Source organism: Phodopus roborovskii, unplaced genomic scaffold, assembly GCF_943737965.1.
Source record: "Phodopus roborovskii unplaced genomic scaffold, PHOROB, whole genome shotgun sequence".
NCBI classification, from domain to species: Eukaryota; Metazoa; Chordata; class Mammalia; order Rodentia; family Cricetidae; genus Phodopus; species Phodopus roborovskii.
In genome coordinates this window covers 35,566,754-35,586,566 of record NW_026126418.1, presented here as the reverse complement: position 1 = coordinate 35,586,566, position 19,813 = coordinate 35,566,754, and the positions used below count along the sequence as shown (strand labels likewise).

General features: G+C 39.7%; 1 protein-coding gene across 2 annotated transcripts in view; it reads left to right on the top strand.

Moving 5' to 3' along the window:
• The window catches only part of Cers6 (ceramide synthase 6), a 240,638-nt gene that overhangs the window by 168,656 nt on the left and 52,169 nt on the right, over positions 1-19,813 (top strand). For both annotated transcript variants that reach the window (XM_051184540.1, XM_051184541.1), the window contains exons 5-6: positions 13,417-13,467; positions 17,827-17,919. In XM_051184540.1, coding sequence (XP_051040497.1) covers positions 13,417-13,467; positions 17,827-17,919 — 144 coding nt within the window. The remainder of the gene's footprint in view (positions 1-13,416; positions 13,468-17,826; positions 17,920-19,813) is intronic.

Below are 19,813 nucleotides of genomic sequence, written 5' to 3'. Positions count from 1 at the left end.
ACTTTAGCCTGGTGCCCAATGGCTCCAATTTGGTTCAATTTAATGGACTCTCTAAGCGTTGCCAATTTTTACTGCAATAATAGCCTTCCCTTTCAGTTGTTTGCACAAGGAAGTTTGGTAATTGATAGTGTGTATGCCTGGAGAATCAGACATCTGACACAGCAGTAAGTGCAACCCCAAGAGAGTGTGTGAGCCAAATGACAAGAAAGCAAACATTGATAGGTTCATATTATAGCTCAGAAACACCCTAGGTGTAAACATAACAAAGAAGCGTTCAAAAAACACAAGGGAAAATATTCTGCCTACATGGATCTAGACTTGTCAGTGAGACAGAGTGACTAGTTCGCCCCCGTGTTTTGTTTCCCAGTAAATAGAGTGATAATTTGAGAGATCACATTTTAATATCATGCCAGTTTCATTAATCACCCATCCCTTCTGTCTCATTGACTTTAATAACTCTCTCCACTGATTGATGCCTTATCTTGCATTCAGAAAAACTCTACTGTATTGCCAGTTCAGCCCCCTTGATATGGCTCAGTGGCATCAGTCTGTCCTACTTGTATCTTGCGTCACCTCCCTCTAAAAGCTGATTACACATTTGGGGTAGATCAGAAGCTGTGAAAAGAGGAAGACATGTGTGATTAAAATCCAAAAGTGATGAGCAAAATTTAACTGCTTGGAGATCAATTCTTTGTAATTAACTTGGCAACTCATGAGATAATTTCTCTATACTAATTAGGAGATAATTAGAATATGAGGACTTACCATTCACCTAATGGGCATGGTTTGATCAGTTGTCTTACTAGTATTGAGTAATGGTTTAAAAAAAAAGTTTCAATCCTTTGATGAATTTTAATATATGAAAGTGCCTGTAAGGAAAGGGAGGCAATTACTTTCCTAAATTAAAATTGCAAATTTTAATCACAATTTAATTTAAAATTTTTAAATCTTTAATAATAAGCATAATACAGAATAGGACCCTCACAGAAGACATACTAAGAAACAATTACAAACTTGATGAGTTTTTTTTTTTTTTTTTCAAAATCACAAAATAAGACCGAATGGGCTTTTTATTATCTTGTTTGCTAATAATTCTCTGTTGTCTTTAATAAAGGAGACAGCTTTGTACTTCAGGCCTCTCCATTACAGTACATGAACAGGGTCCCTAAATAAGAACCCAGAGATCTTCCTATATGTAACATTTGCTTTGTATGGGGACAGAGTTGGCGCTGTGGCCATAGTGTGGCAAAACAGGTTTGTCTTTTGGAAGAAAAATGGAGATGTCTCAGGACACAGCCCAAGAAATGAAGTCCTGAGAGAATTCCGAGTGCTTGTGACAAGAGTCTTGTGACCTCAGTTTCTTCATAACACAAAATTGTTCTTGGAATGTGGTTGTGTGCTTCTCCCAGGTGTAGTGGATCAGAGCGAGTTTACTTCAGCTATTGTTATTCATATCTGCATTTGTGGAGAAACATGTTTTTGCCAGTTGTGATTGTACACTTTACTCGGGTGACTCAACCTGAGATTATATTGTCCGAACCTCTGAATAAAGTTGGCTACTACATGAGACTTTAGTCCCGTTTCATTTTTAAGCCCCACTCCCCAGGTTCATGGCGCCAGCTAGAGCAGTAAATGGGTGGGGGGAGCAGTGAAATACGGGGTTGGATAAGATCTTAGAAATGACTAGGGCCAACTCCTTGTTTCACACATGAGCAGCCTGATGGGTGAATTTATTGGCAGTGTCATCTGCTCGCTAAGGGCAGTTGAACCCTGAGAGAAGGCTTTTTATACTCTTTCTGCCCCTCTTCTTTGTTATGTGTTCTTTCTGTGATTACAGAGAAGGGAGCCTCCATCCTCTACTTTTACAGTTTTCTACCGTCATCATATTCTTGCTCATATATAACACTGTAAGTGCTGGTCATTGGACTTTATATTTCCTTGTAGCATTCTCAAATAATGATGTCATGATACATTAATGTCCATTCATATAAAATACTCTCCCTCTGTAGCTATTGTGACCATTTCTAGGGAGAAAATCATTGATAGCTTCTTCTAGGATAAGGAACATAGACCTGTTTACTGTTAATAGGTTGGAATCTATGATTCATCTAATGTGACATGTTATTTGTAGGTTTCCAGATATGATGATAAATTAACATTTTTTGAAGCAAGTTAATTGTCATATGCACAAAAAGTCAAGCTTAGCATACTCTGTATTTTGAAGAAAGTCGAAAAGGGGAGCTTTTCGTTGCCTTTTGATGCAATCACTTTGAAGTGTTCTTAGGAAGATGATTTTTATGTATGTAGGGCATAGCTAAAGGTAAAGGAAAACAAGGATACCTGTGGAAAATCCTGAGGATCATTTAGGCTGAACAGCCTCAAAGGCCAATTCTCGTTCTCTCTTACAATTAAAGATGGTCACAAAGAGTCCTCTTCTATCCACTCTGATTGGTTTGACTCTGACTTTTGTTGGAGAAGTTTGGGGGAAGAGATGCATCAAGCTGAGTACCAGATGATGTTTATTGACGGTGATCTTATATATGATGAATGACATTTATTTGAATAGCTCAAGTGTCTCTTGTTGCAAACAAGAGCTCTTGCATGTGCTTTGCATGCTCAGGTAAGGGTAGCAAAGAAAGCCAACAGCACGGTGGCATAAAAGACTAAGAAATGTATCTATACCATGTGTAAAAACTGTTAGGAGTAGCCTGGGACATGTCTGGTCACTGTGGTTGTCAGAGACTTGAGTCCTTTTCTATTTGTTGATTTGCCAGCTTCTGAGCAAGTAGTTCACAAACTTCCAGGTTTGAATCCTTTGTATTTAACAACATCAGGATTACATAAACTCTTAAAGAGCCCTGTTTATATTATTGACCTTAGACACTGTAATGTCTATTGATATTTATTTATTGGAAATTAAAACTGAAGGACTTTAGACTTTTCTTTTGAAAAAAAATCTTTAAATTAAAAGTCTTTTAAATTAACGTAAATAAATTCTTTACATTTAACACAGATGACATTTAAAGAAAAACAACTGTTTTCTAAAATTAAAAAAAAATGGATGGTTTTGCGGTATTCTTCTTTAGTTCCAATCAACTAGATTTGTATTCCTGTTCTTACAGTCAGTTGTGATATATTGTCTTAGTAGAAGAAATTTAAATGAAATCTAGACTCCCGTGATGCATAATTTACTCAAGCAGAAATGTGTTGATGGTGCCTATCAGGGGATCCAAAATAGAATTTTTCCTCTTCCCATGAAGTATTTATTTGATTTGAAAGTATTATGCAGGGAGTCTTACTCCCACAGCTAGGACACAGTTGAGGGATGCTTGAATTTGGGTCCTGTTGCTTGGGCCTGTTTTCTTTATAGCTTTTGTGATGGTTCCTATGAACATCTCACACAGCACAGCTTAGATGGGGTCTCCCAATATAAGTTTATTTTTCACCTGCCTCTTTCTGCTCATTGGAATGGTTCCATTTCTCTCTTAGGAGAAATGGTTCCTAGCCTGCTGCTTTTATATGCTTAGAAGTCTCCTCAACAACTGCCAATGAGGCAAACAGTCCCAGAGAACCTGACATGCTAAACCTATATTAGAGGCACTTTTCAAAACTGAAGCATAGTGTGTGTACTAAACTCCTCACGGTTGACCTTTAATAGAGAGTACGAGCTCCAAGGGGCCACAGGAAATGATTTCTGGAGGCAGAGGGGCAATACACTGGAGCTCAGAAAACTGGGCAAAAGCTACAGGGCGCCAGGCAAGGAGCTCTGTGGGTAAGACACAGAGGTAAGTGTTAGGTAGGCTGCTCACAGCAAGGAACATGGCCTGGAGAGACCAGTAGACAAGTGAGGAATAGACTTTTCTTGTATGGTTGCAGTGGACAACCAAGCCATCAAGAGTCTAGAATGGCAAGAGGTGGGTTCTACCTGCTCAATCAAAAATGAGGACAGTGAGCTAAGTTTTTTCCTCTCTGGAGAATAAAGTACAGGAATGGATAAATAGAATAAATGTTGGAGCTATGACTCCACCTTCAAAAGACAAGGATATATTTTTATTTTCACCCTTCTATCTACTGACTGTCTTCTATGTGCTTTCTGTTCCAACCATATGACACTTTCCAGTAGAGTCCTCCCTCTCATTACAGCCTCCAAGGCTGAGTATAGTGCCCTCATGTGTACTATTTTTTTTCCATATTGTAGTTATAGCTGCTATAGTTCATAATGTACTTGTTTTGGTTACCTTGGAGATGGCAAGATTGCCCAAAGATAGAGAGCTTGAAGGTGACTAATTCATGTAAGCCACTCAACAAACACATGAAAGACTGCATAAATACAGACGACAGCACAGAGATGCCAGGTTCCAGTTGGTGGTTCAAGAGGAAGTACAGTTGGTGAGGAATCTTTTGGGCACAAGAATAAATGCTTTGTGTTATATTATTTGCTCATATTAGTCTCCCATTCTACTTTAGATTGAGAATTTAGGATTAAAGTATTAATAGTATGTTTATACTTTGAATAAACCTATAAATAAGAAGAACCCTGAAGGCAGCTATTTCCTGTGCTAGCTTCACGTTTAAACCTAATTATGATTGTTAGATAATTTGAGGGTGGCAATGTATTACTAATCTCTTAATGCTACATATACATATAGAACAAATGTCTTTTATAGGATCATTGAAGCTTCATAGGCTGGACTTACCATATTTGAATAAAACTTAGTCACTGCAGAAAATGGATAGATGTGACAACTTGTATAATTTAATATTGACATACAAAGGAAATCACGTGAGAAAATCACTACTCAGAGATTGTGTATGTGTGTAAAATAATAGTTCCTTTTCCATATCCATTGTTAACTATAGTCAAAGATTCAACCAATTATTAATAAAAATAATGCAGAAGAATGGCACATGTATTGAACATCTATGGTCTTCTAAACACTTCACTGGATTAGATATTAGGCTTAGTCTAGAGAGGCTTTACACTGTGTGAGGAATATACACAGCAATATATAAGCAAATGATACCCCAGTTTATACAAAGGTCTGAGCATCTACAGACGTCAGTGTCTTTGAGAGGTCATGGAATCAATCCTTTGTGAATATTGAGCAAACACAGGGTCTGCTCTGTACTTTAAGTGTGTTGTAGACTCTCCTTGTAATCTGGTTTTCACATAAAATATGTCTGTTATGCCAATCCTCCTTGGCCCACATGACGCTAGCACAGCTTGGATAAACAGTTCTGTGCATCTTTGACAGCATCCCCCATGACATTCCAGCTGTTGTCACCTCCAACACTCTACTTCTTCCAGAGCTGTGGAGATCGGTTAGGCTCAGGAAGGGACAAGCTGGAAAAATGGAGAAAGTAACACTGTAGCTTTCAGCCAGTAGGGGAAGGGAGGAGTGGGCACATCGCAAGTGTCCCTGCTCTGAGTTGGGACTGTCACTGGACGCCAGGGAGGAAGAACTACAGGGGCTTTCCAATGGGAGTCAGTCAGATAGTGCTACTGGCAGCAGGAACCAGCTCATTTCTACAAACCATATCACATTTCCTCCTCATCTGTCTTGCTTTCTCCTCACCAGCCTGTATCTGGGATCTGCTTTTAAAGGAGGTCAGACTCAGAAAATTTCCAACCTCATATTATTGATAATTATATTTGTTTCAATCTTAGGTTGTTGGAAAAAACCTGTAATAGAATTTATGTACCAGAGGTCTTTACAAAGAGGCCTGATGTTTTGTGGGTTACACACACACACACACACACACACACACACACACACACACACACACACACACACAGAGTAAATGCTCGGTCAAGGGCATGCAGGTTTTAGAGGCTCTTGATATATGTTAATTTGCAAAGCATTGGTTTCTGTTTGCACTGATGATCCCATGATCATCAGTATTAAATACATGTAACGCCCTGCAATGAAATAAAAAAGTCTGTGCAAGTTTGTTCTATAACTTTTTAATATTAAAGCATAAACATGTTTTATTTAAATGTTGCCTATTTGTATCTTTGCTCCATTTTTCCATTATATGTTTAAGTCTCTTATTTGGCATTTGATTCCTTTGCATATTAGGGCTATCAGTCATTTGTTACATGTTGTAAATTGTTCTGAAGATGTCTTTGACTAATTTGTGCTTCTTAATAGCCACTCATTGGCTTTGTGCCCAAATTCTTTATTAGCCTGAACATCTGCCATCCCTGGTGTTAACATCGTCACCATTTTCTCCTCTATGTAAATCTTTCATATTCTTTCTGCTTTGTCTGGCCTTTTTAACCCAGCTTCTTCTAAACATGGAATTAACCAAGTTCATCTGGTTTTTTTACTGGTGGTTGCATGGAGAAGTGTCCACATCAGCACTGACTGGGGTAGCCTGATATGTTGATTCTTGAGAACCACGGACAGCATACCTTGTGACTCTTAGGTGTGCTGGGAACCTTCAGTTGAACAAGGTCAGAAAAGTTGAGGTCTATTGACTAGAAGGAACACCATTCACATTCCCTCATCTTTGTTTTTCTGGTAAAACCTTCATAGAAGCCCTGTGGCCTCAGGGCCAAGGACCATTTAGGGATCTTTTAATTATGTGTGCTAGGCAGATATGCAGATTACTTTCAAAATTGATTGCAAAATGTCCTGAAGACCCATGCGAGAGCAGCTCTGCAAGAGCAGCATCCCTGTTAAAGCCTGATCAGTGTAAAAGGCTGCTGTCACCGGGTCAGTTCCAAATCACATCTTCACGTCTCAAGAATTTCAAAGCTAACACAGATGCCATGAGCCTCCAGGGAGAAGTTACCACTTTGCTTTGTAGATTTATAGTCATATGTTTCCTGGTCGCGAAAAGGCCTGTTACTTACTGCTGAGCATTCCAGGCTACTCAGTACCTACAGCATAGTCTTTAGGATGAAAGACAGTTAAATACAGTTGCTTTGGCATCGTTTTAAGATCACAGAATGCGAAGTGTATCTTTTTATTCCATTTTAAATTATAATATCTAGATTATATACTAATTTGATATGATTTATAACAAAGTATACAGTTGAGCATACACGGACTGTCAATGTTTATATAGTATAGATATTAAACATTATTAAAAATACACTGAAAGGAGAGATGCAGAGATGTTGAAAGATGGCACAGTGAGTGTAGCTGAGCTTCAGGTTTAGATGTCAACTTCCCAAAGCCAAGATGCAATGTCACAAGAGGTGACCTTATTCTCATGTGTCAAAGAGACATGCTAAGCTTTCAGGGAAAGAAAAACACAATATTTTTCCCTTGAACTAAAAAGAAAATTCTTCACTGGGACTAACTTTAAAAGGAAAGATATCATGCAGGACTTTAGATTGAACTCAGCATGAACAAAGAATGATAAGTTTACTGCCAACACGGAAGCATTTTCCGTATGTCTGTTTTTGACAAGTAAGGCCTGGATAAAACCAGAAAGTATAATGTTGAAATATTGCAATATTGCTTGGTTGGGATGTTTTCAAGGTAGAAAAAAAAAGCAGTTTTGTAAAAGGATTTGTAGTATTTATACGTTATTAATTCATATCTCCTTAATTCAGGGAGTATGAGTCTAGCATTTCCATGTATAATCCAAAGATCTATACATTTATTGCGTAAGCTACACAGAGCAATGTATTTTAGCTGTCTTCCTTTGGTCATGAGAAAACGAAAAGGAAGTTTTGTTTGTTTGGGTTTTTTGTTTGTGTTTTTGACACAGGGTCTCACTATGTCGCTCTCGCTGTCCTGGAACTCGTTATGTAGACCAGGCTAACCTCAGACTCAAAGAGAAGCCTCTGCCTCTGAAGTGCTGGGATCAAAGGCATGCACCACTGCATGCACCCAGCCAGAAGGGAGTTTGGGTGAAAACAGGAAACTGATATTTTGCCTCTAAGATGCTAACCTTGAATACAGACCACATATCTTTTACATCTTTGATAAAGAAACACATATAATTCATATTCAGCATATTCAAAGAAACATTTTATAATTCATGTTCTCTTTTTCAATCAAAATAATTACTTTGAATGAAACTGCTATTGCTCTGAGTTTCAAGCAATCACTACTTCTCTAAAATGCATAAAGGTGTCTATATATGAATGATTGTATGCATGTATGTTTATATGTACCTGTATGTGTGTTTTATATTTTTTATTTAATCATTGAACCCTTGCCTGGTAAACTGCATATTCTTTTCTCTGGTTGTTTACTATCTTTTTTTCTCTTTAACTTAAACTGACATAATTATTTCAGATGGTAAAGTGAACAGACCTTATCTATCTATTTTTATATTAGATTCATGATGGGATCTCTATAGCACAGGAAATAAAAAGAAACCAGGTAACTTAGACTTACTTGTTCTTTAGATAAAGAGTAAAAGAGTAAATATCATTCATGTACTTATATGTGTAAATAAAGACTCCAAGGTTAGCCCCAGCAGTACTAGGCCTCCCTCCTGCTGCTGGGATTTGGTTTGTTAGGGGTGAAAAGGAGCCACATATGTGTCCCCTGGGGCTCTGTATTATTGATGAGTGTGCATGCTTTTGAGTTGGTGTCTGTGAGCAGATGTGCATAATATAATGAAAAATCCCTTCGTACATTGTGGTTTATACTGAGGGTGTTAAAGGTAATTTTTCACACACTATAATGTGACCTTAGTCTTAATAAGATACTTTGTAAATTAGCTTAAAATGAAATCAGTTGGTTTGTAATTCAGTAGCTGGTGAGAATCATTTGGGAGGCATGGTCTTACAATGCTGTGTTAGCTTAGACTGATGTAACAAAATACACTGGCTGGCTGAAATGTATTCCTCACAGTTCCAGAAGCAGGAAACTCCAAATGAATGTCTGGCAGGCACTTCTGTCTGGTTAGGGCCTACTGCCCGGTGTGCAGATGGCCACCTTTGGCTGTATGCTCTCTTCCGAGCATGTGTGAGAAGAGAAAGAAAAATATGTAAAGGAGATGCCTCAAATATGGAGGACATTAAAAAAAAAAAAAGTCCCCACATCAATTCAGGGTAAAAGCACAAATCAGTCTGTGGTAGATTTTAAATAAATAAATAAAAATAGTTAATTCAATATCCGTTGACCAATTCAAATATGGAGATAGCAAGCAAATATGGAGATAGCAAGCCTAGGCATCTTACACAGATAGTACAAAAGTTAAAAAAAAAAAAAAAAAAAAAAAAAAAAACAATGACTGGTGGAGAGTCCCTGACACCAATCTCAGTAGAGCATCCATCTCAGAACCCAGTTTTCATTATCTCCCTCCAGTGGCCATGAAGGAGTGTGACAAACTTATTCCCAGTAAGGAGCAGCACCAGGAAGTATCTCAGAAGTTCTGCTCACAGCCCTTCTGCTGGACGTTAGATACATGGCTATTGTAAGGGAGGTTGGGTGAAAATTGCTTCCTCTAGCTATCATTTACTAACAGAGATTCCCTAGTGCAAATAGTTGTTAGAACTAATTCAGTTCATCTGCCCTGAATTGTAGAATAACAATGAGTTGTTTAGAATCAGCCCTTTTAACATCCTGTACTACTAAGCCTGGTCGGTGATCTAACAATTCCAGCATCACTTGGGAGCCTCAGAAGTGTGGAATCTCACGCCCTCAGCCAGATGTACTGAATTTGCTTTGTTGTACTATTTTAGCAATGTGTTGAGCGCTGAGCTGCCATGTTCTTTGTAAATCTTTTAAGGCAGACACCTGCTGACTGTATTACTTTGATACCTGACAGGTTGTATGTGGATTAAGTGAGATAATATGTATAAGTTACCCTAAGTCTGTACAGTGCTTCATGATGTTATTTACATGTACAGGTGAGAAGCAGGAAGAGGCTGCTTCTGACCTACGAAAACAATAAAAATTGAGAATTATTAGAGTTCTCAAATTTCTTAATCTTTTAAAACTTCATACATTAATATAGTCTATTTTGATCATATCCTTTCATCATCACCTCCCCCAAATGTCCCCTTTTCTCCCACCCAGTCTTCTAACTTCATGTCTTTTTAAAAATGTGTTTATTGATAATTTCTTATATGAGTATTGTACTTCATTCATTTTCCCTCCTTGCCCTTCATCTAACTCATCCCGTGCCCCCCATTCTCATTGCTCCTTATTCTTGTTATACACATATACCTGTTTGTTTGTTTATAAACACAGCTGATGAGTCCTCTTAATGTGGTTCCCATATATGTGTGTTTAGAGCTGATCAGTTGGCACTTGTCCCTGGAGAAGGTAGATTTCTCCCTCTCTCTTCAGCCATTGATTGCTTGTAGCTCTCTATCTAGGTGTGGGGGTCTTTTGCAATTTTCCCCATCCATGCTGGGATGTTGACTGGTATTCTCATTGTACAAGTCTTGTCTAGGCAAGCATATTGTTGAGATTTCAAGGATGCAGCCTCCTTGTCATATATAAAGACACTCTCAGGAGATGTCCTGGCCCCTTACCTCATACAGCCTTTCTAGGCCTTCTTCTGTGACGTTCCCTGAACTTAGGTGTAGAGATTGTGTTGTAGATGTATCATTTGGGGCTGAGCACCCCATGATTAATTGATCTTTGCATTTGACCAGTTGTGGATTTCTGTAATGCTCTATCTGATGCAAAATAAAGCTTTTTTGATGAGGGATAAGAGCCATACTTATCTGTGGCTATAATAGTGCATTTAGAAATTATACACATTAATTGGTTTTCTAGGGTCCATGGCCTCATCAGTCATGGGTAGTAAGCCAGGTTTGTAATACTAGGCATGAGTTCTCTCCTACTGAGTAGGCCTTAACATCAAATATGATGGCTGTTGGCTACCCCCTGGATTTAAGTACCACAGTTACATGTTTCAGGATATATTGCTGTTCTAGTGATGTTGTGGTTTGGAGTTTTTGATGAGGTTTACAGAACCTGAAATTAATTCCTTCCTATGGAACAGGCTTCAGATCCAATCAGAGAGCTGTGAGTTGTCACCACAACAGTTGAACCAAATTGCAGCAGTGGGCGTATCTTGTCTGATAGGTGGTTTTTGTAGCTCATAAGGCGCATAGATGGGTGAAAATACTGATGCCCTTTCTTCCAAGAAGCCTGCAAAGCACCTTTGAAGGTGAAGAAGGCCCCTGTAGAGAGAAAGCTTTCATCTTGGTTTCTCTCTACCTTGTAACCAAGATGAGTGGTATCTTCAGCTACAGGATCTTACCATCAAATTCTGGTGGGCAACCAAGAGCAATAGATGGTCAGACACTGGACTGTTCTGTGGGCTTCAGAAGACTCTAACAATTCATTAAGGACATACCACAAGCCTGGGTCCAGATTTTTGTGGCTCCTGGGAGTGGCATTAAACTTTGATCAATGGAGAAATTGATTACAGAAATAGATTTTTAAAAGTTTCATAAGATAAATTTAACAAAAACAGTTTATATGTGGGGTTGGAGAGGTGGCTCAATGGTTAAGACCACTTGCTGCTCTTGCAGAGGACCCCATCAAGTCCCATACCACCCATTTGGCAGCAAACAGTGGTCTGTGACTACAGTTCAGAGGATCCAACACCCTTTTTTCTGGTCTGTAAGAGCACTGTATGTATGTGGTGCACATATACCCTAAAATAAAAATAAAACATTTTTAAAAGTTATGTGTAAAGTAATCTTATTACAAATTGTAGATTCATATGCCAGTATGTATCCATAGGCTGAATATTCATTCTCAAAACATGGAATCCAGAATTACTCAGATTTTAGTTGTTTTTTTTTTTGTTTTTGTTTTGTTTTGTTTTAAATTTTGTAATGTTTGCATAGTTGTTAAATTTTTAAGGTTTTGGATTTTGGAGCATTTCTTATTTAAATTTTATAACCAATTCTGAACACAAGAGAATCACCTTTTGCTGTGGATTTCTGTTTTGTCTTTTATCTATACATAGGGAAAGACATTTGATCTATCTGTCACACAGTGTTTGGGGACATAATGTGAGGTCTAGAAAAAGTACTGTGTGAGCTTCTGAAACCTCAAATATCCAGTGACATACCTTCTCCAACCAAGCCACACCTACCTCCTCACCCTTTCCCAAACAGTTTCACCAACTAGGGACCAAATACTCAAATATGTGTGCTTACAGAAGACATTCTCATTCAAAGCACCACACACCCCATAATAGTAAACATCAATGGTATTGATAAGAGAAATGAATGAAATAGATGGAGACAGCTCAGAGCCCCCAAGAAATCAAGGAGAATAGGGATAGTGTTAGATCCATAACAAATGAAAACCCAAAACAGAGTAAAAGTCTCAAAAGAAAGAAGGTGGTAATGCCTTCCAGGAGGGATCAACAAAATCTGATGGAGGGAGAAGGAACTGGGATCTATGTAAAATAAGAAAATAAATAAATAAATACATAAATACATAAATAAACAGAAAGAAAGAAGGTGGACAATGCTTAAATGAAGAGAAAGTGCATAGACTCCCAGACTTTTAAATTTTACTCCATGGGGTGATCCTTTTCTTCCATTCAGTTTTATCAGACACAGATGGGATATAGTGTCCCAGGGGACCATGCAGTCTCTATTTGATTGCAGTTTAGGCACTGCTGAGCTATATGACCTAGGAAGTTTTTCCTGACTCGGGGCCTGCATTTACCTACAGAAAAGAAAAGAAAAGGACAAATAGCAGTAGCTGCTTTAAGGATTAAATGAGTTAGTAGGCATAAGTACCACCACAAAGTGTTAGATATAGATGGGCCTAATAAATATTAGCTGCCAGAAACTAACCACTTTCATCCTTGTGGCTCCGGAGTGACAATCAAGGAGATGAATAATAACAGTACAGATGTATCAAAGGTATAGAGATGTGTTCTACAGAATTGATGGCTGACAATGGAAGAGGACAGCAAACCAGGGATAAAGTCAATAGAAAAATGTGAGGGTATTGATTCTGATATTGTTGGGTGGTTCAGCTCTCTGTCTCTATTCAAATCAATCCATCATTGGTTACTGTGGGTTTGGGATTTGTGTGTATACTCATTTTTTAAATTATATGTTTTTATAAGACAAATAGTTGCCATCAAAAAAGAATGATTTGTCCTAGAAATTAAACAAGTTGGGAGGCAGAAGGTAACCATCCTGCTCAAGTGAAGGGTGTCAGTGAACCATGGTCAAGGAATAAGGAAAATGGCTTTGTATATATTGAGGCCTAGGAATTCCAGAGTAGGTTGAGCTGTTAGCAATGTTTTTCCATAAGTGGGATGGATAATTTGCATATGGCTCTGGAGGCACAGCTGTTGAGGTTGCAAGGATATAGCCGAGTGACCAGCAGGATATATAAATCTCCGGGTGTAAAAGAGAGCTCCCTTCCAGAGAGCATGTGTAGTGGGATGCCTATTGTTTTAACAATTCTAAAGTATGTCAAATGTGTTTCTTTGGTTTTCTTTTTCCAGACCCCTTGGTTGTGGAATACAAGACACTGCTGGTATAACTACCCCTACCAGGTAAGGAGATCTGACTTCTGGAGTTTACAGCTGTAAGGGATTTTACTTAGGTCAACTTCCTGGTATCAGGCAGGCTGCAACAGGTTGAGTTGCTACTCACACTTTCGAATTGCACCTGCTCGTTAATGTCAGCCACAGCCTAGTAAAGACAAGGCTTTGTGTGTTCTCAATGAGGTGCAGAATCCAAGTCTGCTTGCTTTAGCAAGTGGAGTAAATACGGCAGGCTCTTTTGTTGGAGAACGGGATGTAGTCTCTTCAGTGGGTGGTGGGTTCCTGTTTCTCAGGACAGAAGAAAGTCTAGAGACCTGCTGACAGTGCAGACTTGCCTCCACAGCAGACATGAATGGTTGAGTGTGGCACTGGAGCAGGCCTGCCGAGTTCTGTGAACTTTGTACCTTAGATAGAAATGGCCTCTAAATACACAAACCAAGCACCATTTCTCCAAATGCAGAAAAACACACTAATGACATTACACCTGGATGAACTGTTTCTGTAACTAAAAACGAGACACCATCTTTGACGACTGAAATTAAACCATAGCCCTGAAAGGGGGTGTTTCCATGTCTGCCCACTGCTGTGCATTCGCATCTCCCCGTGAATTCAGTAACATTAGCACAAGCCCTTCTCACCCCTAGATCAATTAATTTTGATTAAATCAAAAACATGCATAGGTTTAAAGAGAAATCTGGCACTAGGGAAATGGTCCAGAAATCGGCAAGGATAACCCCAACTGACAATCTAAGCAATAGTGGAGATATTACCTTAAATGTCTTTCCCTTATAATGAGATTGATGACTACCTTATATGCCATCCTAGAGCCTTCCAGTAGCTGATGGAAGCAGAATTGGAGACCCACAGCTCAGGAGACCCTGAGCCGAATTCTTGGCATCCAGTTGTAGAGAGGGAGGAGTGATGAGCAAAGGGGTCAAGACCATGCTGGGGAAACCCACAGAAACAGCTGACCTGAACAAGAGGGAGCTCATGGACCCATACTTGGAAACCAGCATAGGATGTTACTAGGCCCCTTGCATGTGGGTGTCAGTTAGGAGGCGTGGGCAGTCTACAGGGCCTCTGGTAATGAAGCAGCTTTTATCCCTAGTGTACAAATGAATATTGGGAGCCCATTCCACATAGAGGGATACTCTCTCAACCTAGACATATGGGGGAGGGCCTAGGCCCTGCTCCAAATGACGTGACAAACTTTGATGATCCTGCATGGAAGGCCTCACCCTTTCTATGGAGCAGAAGAGGGGTTAGGTGAGGGGCATGGGAGAAGGAGAGGGAGAAGGAACTGGGATTGATACATGAAATAAGATTGTTTCTAATTTAAATTAAAAAGGGAAAATAAATAAAAAATAAAAACTATCAAAGATGGAACTAGAAATTTTCTATTTTGTCAAGGTATGTTCTAGAAGGGAAGCAACTAGAACTAGGAACTGTAATGAGCGCCTTTGGTTTTTAAGTTTGGGATTGCATTTTAGAGACTAGGACTTCCTGTGTGCATAGGGTTAATGGGAAACTCTGTCCACTTCCTCAGTGTTGTCTACAGAGCCACCACCGGTAGAGGCTGACACTGCACACTCCTTCAAGGCTAAAGACACATTGAAATGGAATCCTAGTTTGCATTTGAGTTCCTTTATTTAGATTAGGAAAGAATTTATGTAAGCAGCATGATGTAGTTAGAGAAAGCTTAGAGTTCCTGAGATAACTGACAGAGACTGGGCAAAGGTGGGAAAGAGTCCCTTTACCTAGCATGGTTGTCTCAGACCCAGCAGCACTTTACTCTCCACACACATCCTTGGGATTAAAGGCTCCTGGAGATCTTAATTGGAGAGTTGGCATGGCAGCTGCTACAATGCCCTACACTTAAAAGGTAAATTCTGCAACATGAAAGGCATTGAGACAAATGTCATATAAAATGTAACACTTAACCTTGTTTTTCACTAATGTAGCCCAAAATAACTTTCACATTCTAACTGTAGCTTTGAGATTGCTTGGTTTGAGGTGAATGTGTAGGACTGTGGCCCAGATTGTAGCTGTGGGTTGTCTCCCAGACTGCACCATAGATTTAGCATGAAAGGCTGAGTGGCTAGGAGAGAAGGTTCTATTTAAAAGTAGAAAATATCATTAGTATTAGAAGAAAGATAACCCATCTGTGAGGATTTGGGTCAAGAGTTGTCTTCTACTGGTTAAGCTAATACTGAGTGCTCCCCAAATCTTAGATGTTTTCATGATCTCTTATGGAAACAATGGCTATCTTTGACAAGTGCCCTATGCTAATAAAATTAATGACTTTCTTTGTGTAGGGGGTATAGGAAATTAAATAGTGTGTATGCAAGTATAATGCTTCGCAGTCATATGTATATAAATATATATAGCAGATTACAGTTCAGAGTCTATCTCAAGTCTTTAGTGCACTTTAAAAGATTGAACATGCTCATGATTTATTTATTATGTCTTTAACACATATATTACATAAGTAGCTGAATAGATTTTTAGGTGAAAGGTAGTAGTCTGCTTCAATTTTGAACACACATTTCCTCTTTTATATGAGCATGCTTATTTGCTACACATATAATACTTTTATATGGGTGTGTATTTTAAAGCTTAACGTAAGATGAGGTTTATATGCAGTTGGCCCTTGTACATCTCGTTACCAGGAGCACACACTGGGCAGGAGAAGCCTCAGTATAGAGGTCAGGGGCCTCACTGGCTATGAGACCTGGATGTGGCCTCTGAGTTAATTGATAGCAGTTTTCTGCTGGCTCTGTAATCTGCATGCAGAATGAGAGGAGTGATTTTATAGATTTCAGGATGCTCAGAGGGAGTCACGCGTGTGTTTCACCAGCTGTAGAGTGGTTGCTGAGAGCCGATGACTGTGGTGCTCTCACGTGGACTTGGCACTTCTAGATGTGATCTAACGTGTCCTGTGATGCCTCTGAGGTATTATTCCAGATAATGATGCCAGGAGGCAGGGAATCTCATCAACACCAGAATCTTACCTTGACCCAGAGGCTGCAGCCAGAGCCCTGTTTTCCCAGACTGCATTACTGACAGCATCTGAAAAGCATGTCAGTGGGCAATAGATTTCTTTCAAGGTACCCCTGAGCGCTGATGCTTCTTTCATCCCTCAAGGAGAAACTGCTCCATTCATGAGAGTTCCCCTCTCGACCTAAGTACTGCCCAACAGTCCATCCTGCAAATTCCATTACATTGAATATCAGGCTTCAACACGTGGGATTGTAGAGACACCAGCATTCAGTCTATACTGATTTTCTTTGTTATTTAAGAGTTCAGAACTGCTGATCTAATATCTTACAGTGTACCTCATCAGAAATATGAGAGAGACATAGTTTTCCTTGATGCCTGTACTGAGTGAATAAGGGCCATCTTGTGACAACCATCCATTATGCCATGATTGGCATATGGTAGATATAACATTAATTTCCTTTGCAATACAGGTTATTGCCTTTTGAACATTGGCGTGAATATGTTTGAAGAATTTCAGAGGTTATTTTTTTTTCTTTCCAATAAACCAAGACAGTTCATTACAGCTCAATAAAAAAGAAAAAAATTCAAAAGCTAAAAATAGCTAGCTCATCAGCATGTTGTTGAAAAAAAAACTTTTTATTTTTATGGAGTGTGTGTGTGTTGTGTGTAAAATACACTTTGCCTGCCCTACTATCTCTCTGAAGCAGTCAGAACAGGCATTATCCCCTGCCCCCAACCCCACCATTTTATAAGTAATTTTACTACCAAGTTATATAGCTGGACCTAGGTCTCAGACTTCCTGGCTGAGTGTCTGCCTAGTCATGTATATTTTGTAGTCTTCTTGTCCCTCTGATAATTTAAGTATGTTTGAATCACTTGCTTTGAATATTGCAGTAAAGTGACCATTTCCTGAAATACATAACTTTGTGATTAGTGCAGACCTCGAGCCTATGTTCCGTTGACCATTATGGAGCACACCCCTACTACCTGCACTCCTTGCTCTGTGCTTTGGACGCTCACAGCTCTGTGTGTGTGCTTTAGGACATGTGCTGCATTGCCTAAGGAATCTTGCAGCTGCTGAATGTGAAAGGACCATAGGTGCTATTGTTACACTCAATAATGAATAGGATCCCAAACTGTCATGCTGGCCAATGCTTCCTAGGTTTGAGATGAACTGAAATTAATGGCAATGAAGCTGTGCTCTATGGGCAACCAAGAGAGTGCCATTGTCTGCCAAGAAAAGGATGGGAATTGCATGTGTTCAGCCTGAGACTGGGCTGCCAGTCAGCGGTGAGCTTGTGGCATTAGGGATACAAAGTGTGTTTCCTAGTAACTGTCCATATTCCCCTTTTCTTCTTCTCCCCTCAGCCGCTCACTGCTGACCTTCACTACTACTACATCCTGGAGCTGTCATTTTACTGGTCTTTAATGGTTTCCCAGTTCACTGATATCAAAAGGAAGGTAAGAGTTGTGATGTCACATGGGGCTTGACTTAACGGTCCTCACCATGTGGGTGAAGAGTCTTGAAGGCATCACCGAGTCCTAGGAGCTCTCGATTAGCACGAGTTCCTGCATCGTTACAGGACTTCGTATCTGTAAGGTGGGTATAGGAAAACTACAAGTGTAAGGTGAACCTTGGCTGTATAGTGGGGGGGGGGGGGTGAGAGTCTGAGGCCAGCCTGGGCTACAGAATGTGTTATCTCAAACACCTGAATACACACACATGCATATGCATATATGTTCCTAGACATACAAACATGTATGTGTGACTACAATGTATGTGTAGAAATACCAACAAAGCCCTTATCTTTTCCAAATTAAATAAAAAGAAAATTTTTATGTATTGCTTCAGAGAGAGTGTGAAGTCTCAGTATTCCCACATGCAGAATGAAACCTCCAGTTAAAGAATTATTAAGTGCAGTGGTTCTCAACCTTCCTAATACTGCGACCCATTAATACTGTTCCTCATGTTGTGATGACCACAACCATAAAATTATTTTTGTTGCAACTTTATCACTGTAACTTTGCTACTGTGGTGAATCATAATATAAATATTCTTGAAGCAGGAAGTTTACCAAAGGGTTGTGGCTCAACTTCCCAAAGACCAGTCAAAAATGAGGGAGCTATAATATAAGCAAAGGGGTCAAGATCATGATAGGGAAACCCACAGAGACAGATGACCTGAGCTAGTGAGAGCTCACTGACTCCAGACTGACAGCTGGAGAGCCTGTGTAGGACCTAACTAGGCCCTCTGCATGTGGGTGACAGTTACGTGTCTTGGGCAGTTTATGGGATCACTGTTAGTGGGACCAGGATTTATCCCTAGTGCATGGACTGGGTTTTTGAAGCCCATTCCCTATGGAGGGTTACCTGCTTCAAGTGATATGACAGACTTTGTTGACTCCCATGGGAGGAGACCTTGCCCTCTCTGAGGAATGGATGGGGTGGGGGCAGGAAAAGAGGAGGGAGGGGGATCCTGGAATTGGTATGTAAAATTAAAAAAAAAAAGCTTGTTTTAACCAGTGATCTATAGCACAGAAACACCCTTCCTAACTTGCTTTTGCCCCTCTGCTCCACTGGAGTTGCTTTTACTGATAGACTGTCCCCATGAAATTCTGAGCATTGCATCCATTCATTCTGGTCCCATCCTTCCAGTCCCTGGATACTTACGCTGTACACTGTTCACTTCCTCTGTGATGTCATTTTCTCAAAATTCCCATACTTCTATCAATTCCTTAAAGTTGTCTTGCTGGCATCCATTTAAATGGATAGGAGAAAGACAGGTTATTACACTTTAAACATTTATCTTTGTGTGTGTGTGTGTGTGTGTGTGTGTGTGTGTGTGTGTGTGTTTGTGTGTGTACGAACATAGGTGCAGGTGCCCTCAAGGGTGGGACTCTCTCTTTCCAGCAGCAGCCATACGCTTGGCTAGAAGAAAACAGAACCCATCTCCCATGATTTTTATCAGTACATATCCTCTGATCATCAGAAACGTATGGTCCCATCAAAACTCAGTTTAGGTAGGCATAGTGGATGACTCATTAGCACCCACACTGTGCTTCCCTTATTCATTTTACTAAGCACTCTGGAAACATTTAAAGAGTCTCCAGTGATTGCATGCCACCTGGATCTCCTCGGCCCTGTGAAGAGCAGTGCTTCCTCTGGTAGTCAGAGTATGCAGACTGATGGATGATCTGCTCTGAGCCAGGTTCCAGATTAAGCTTACTTTGTGTTTGCCTTTCCAGTAGCTCATTTGTCCTGGAAGTCACATAAGTCACACTTACATAGCATGGAGATGCAGAACATTCTTTCTGTTATTTATTTTTCAACGTGAGAACATTAATGCCGAGCGAAT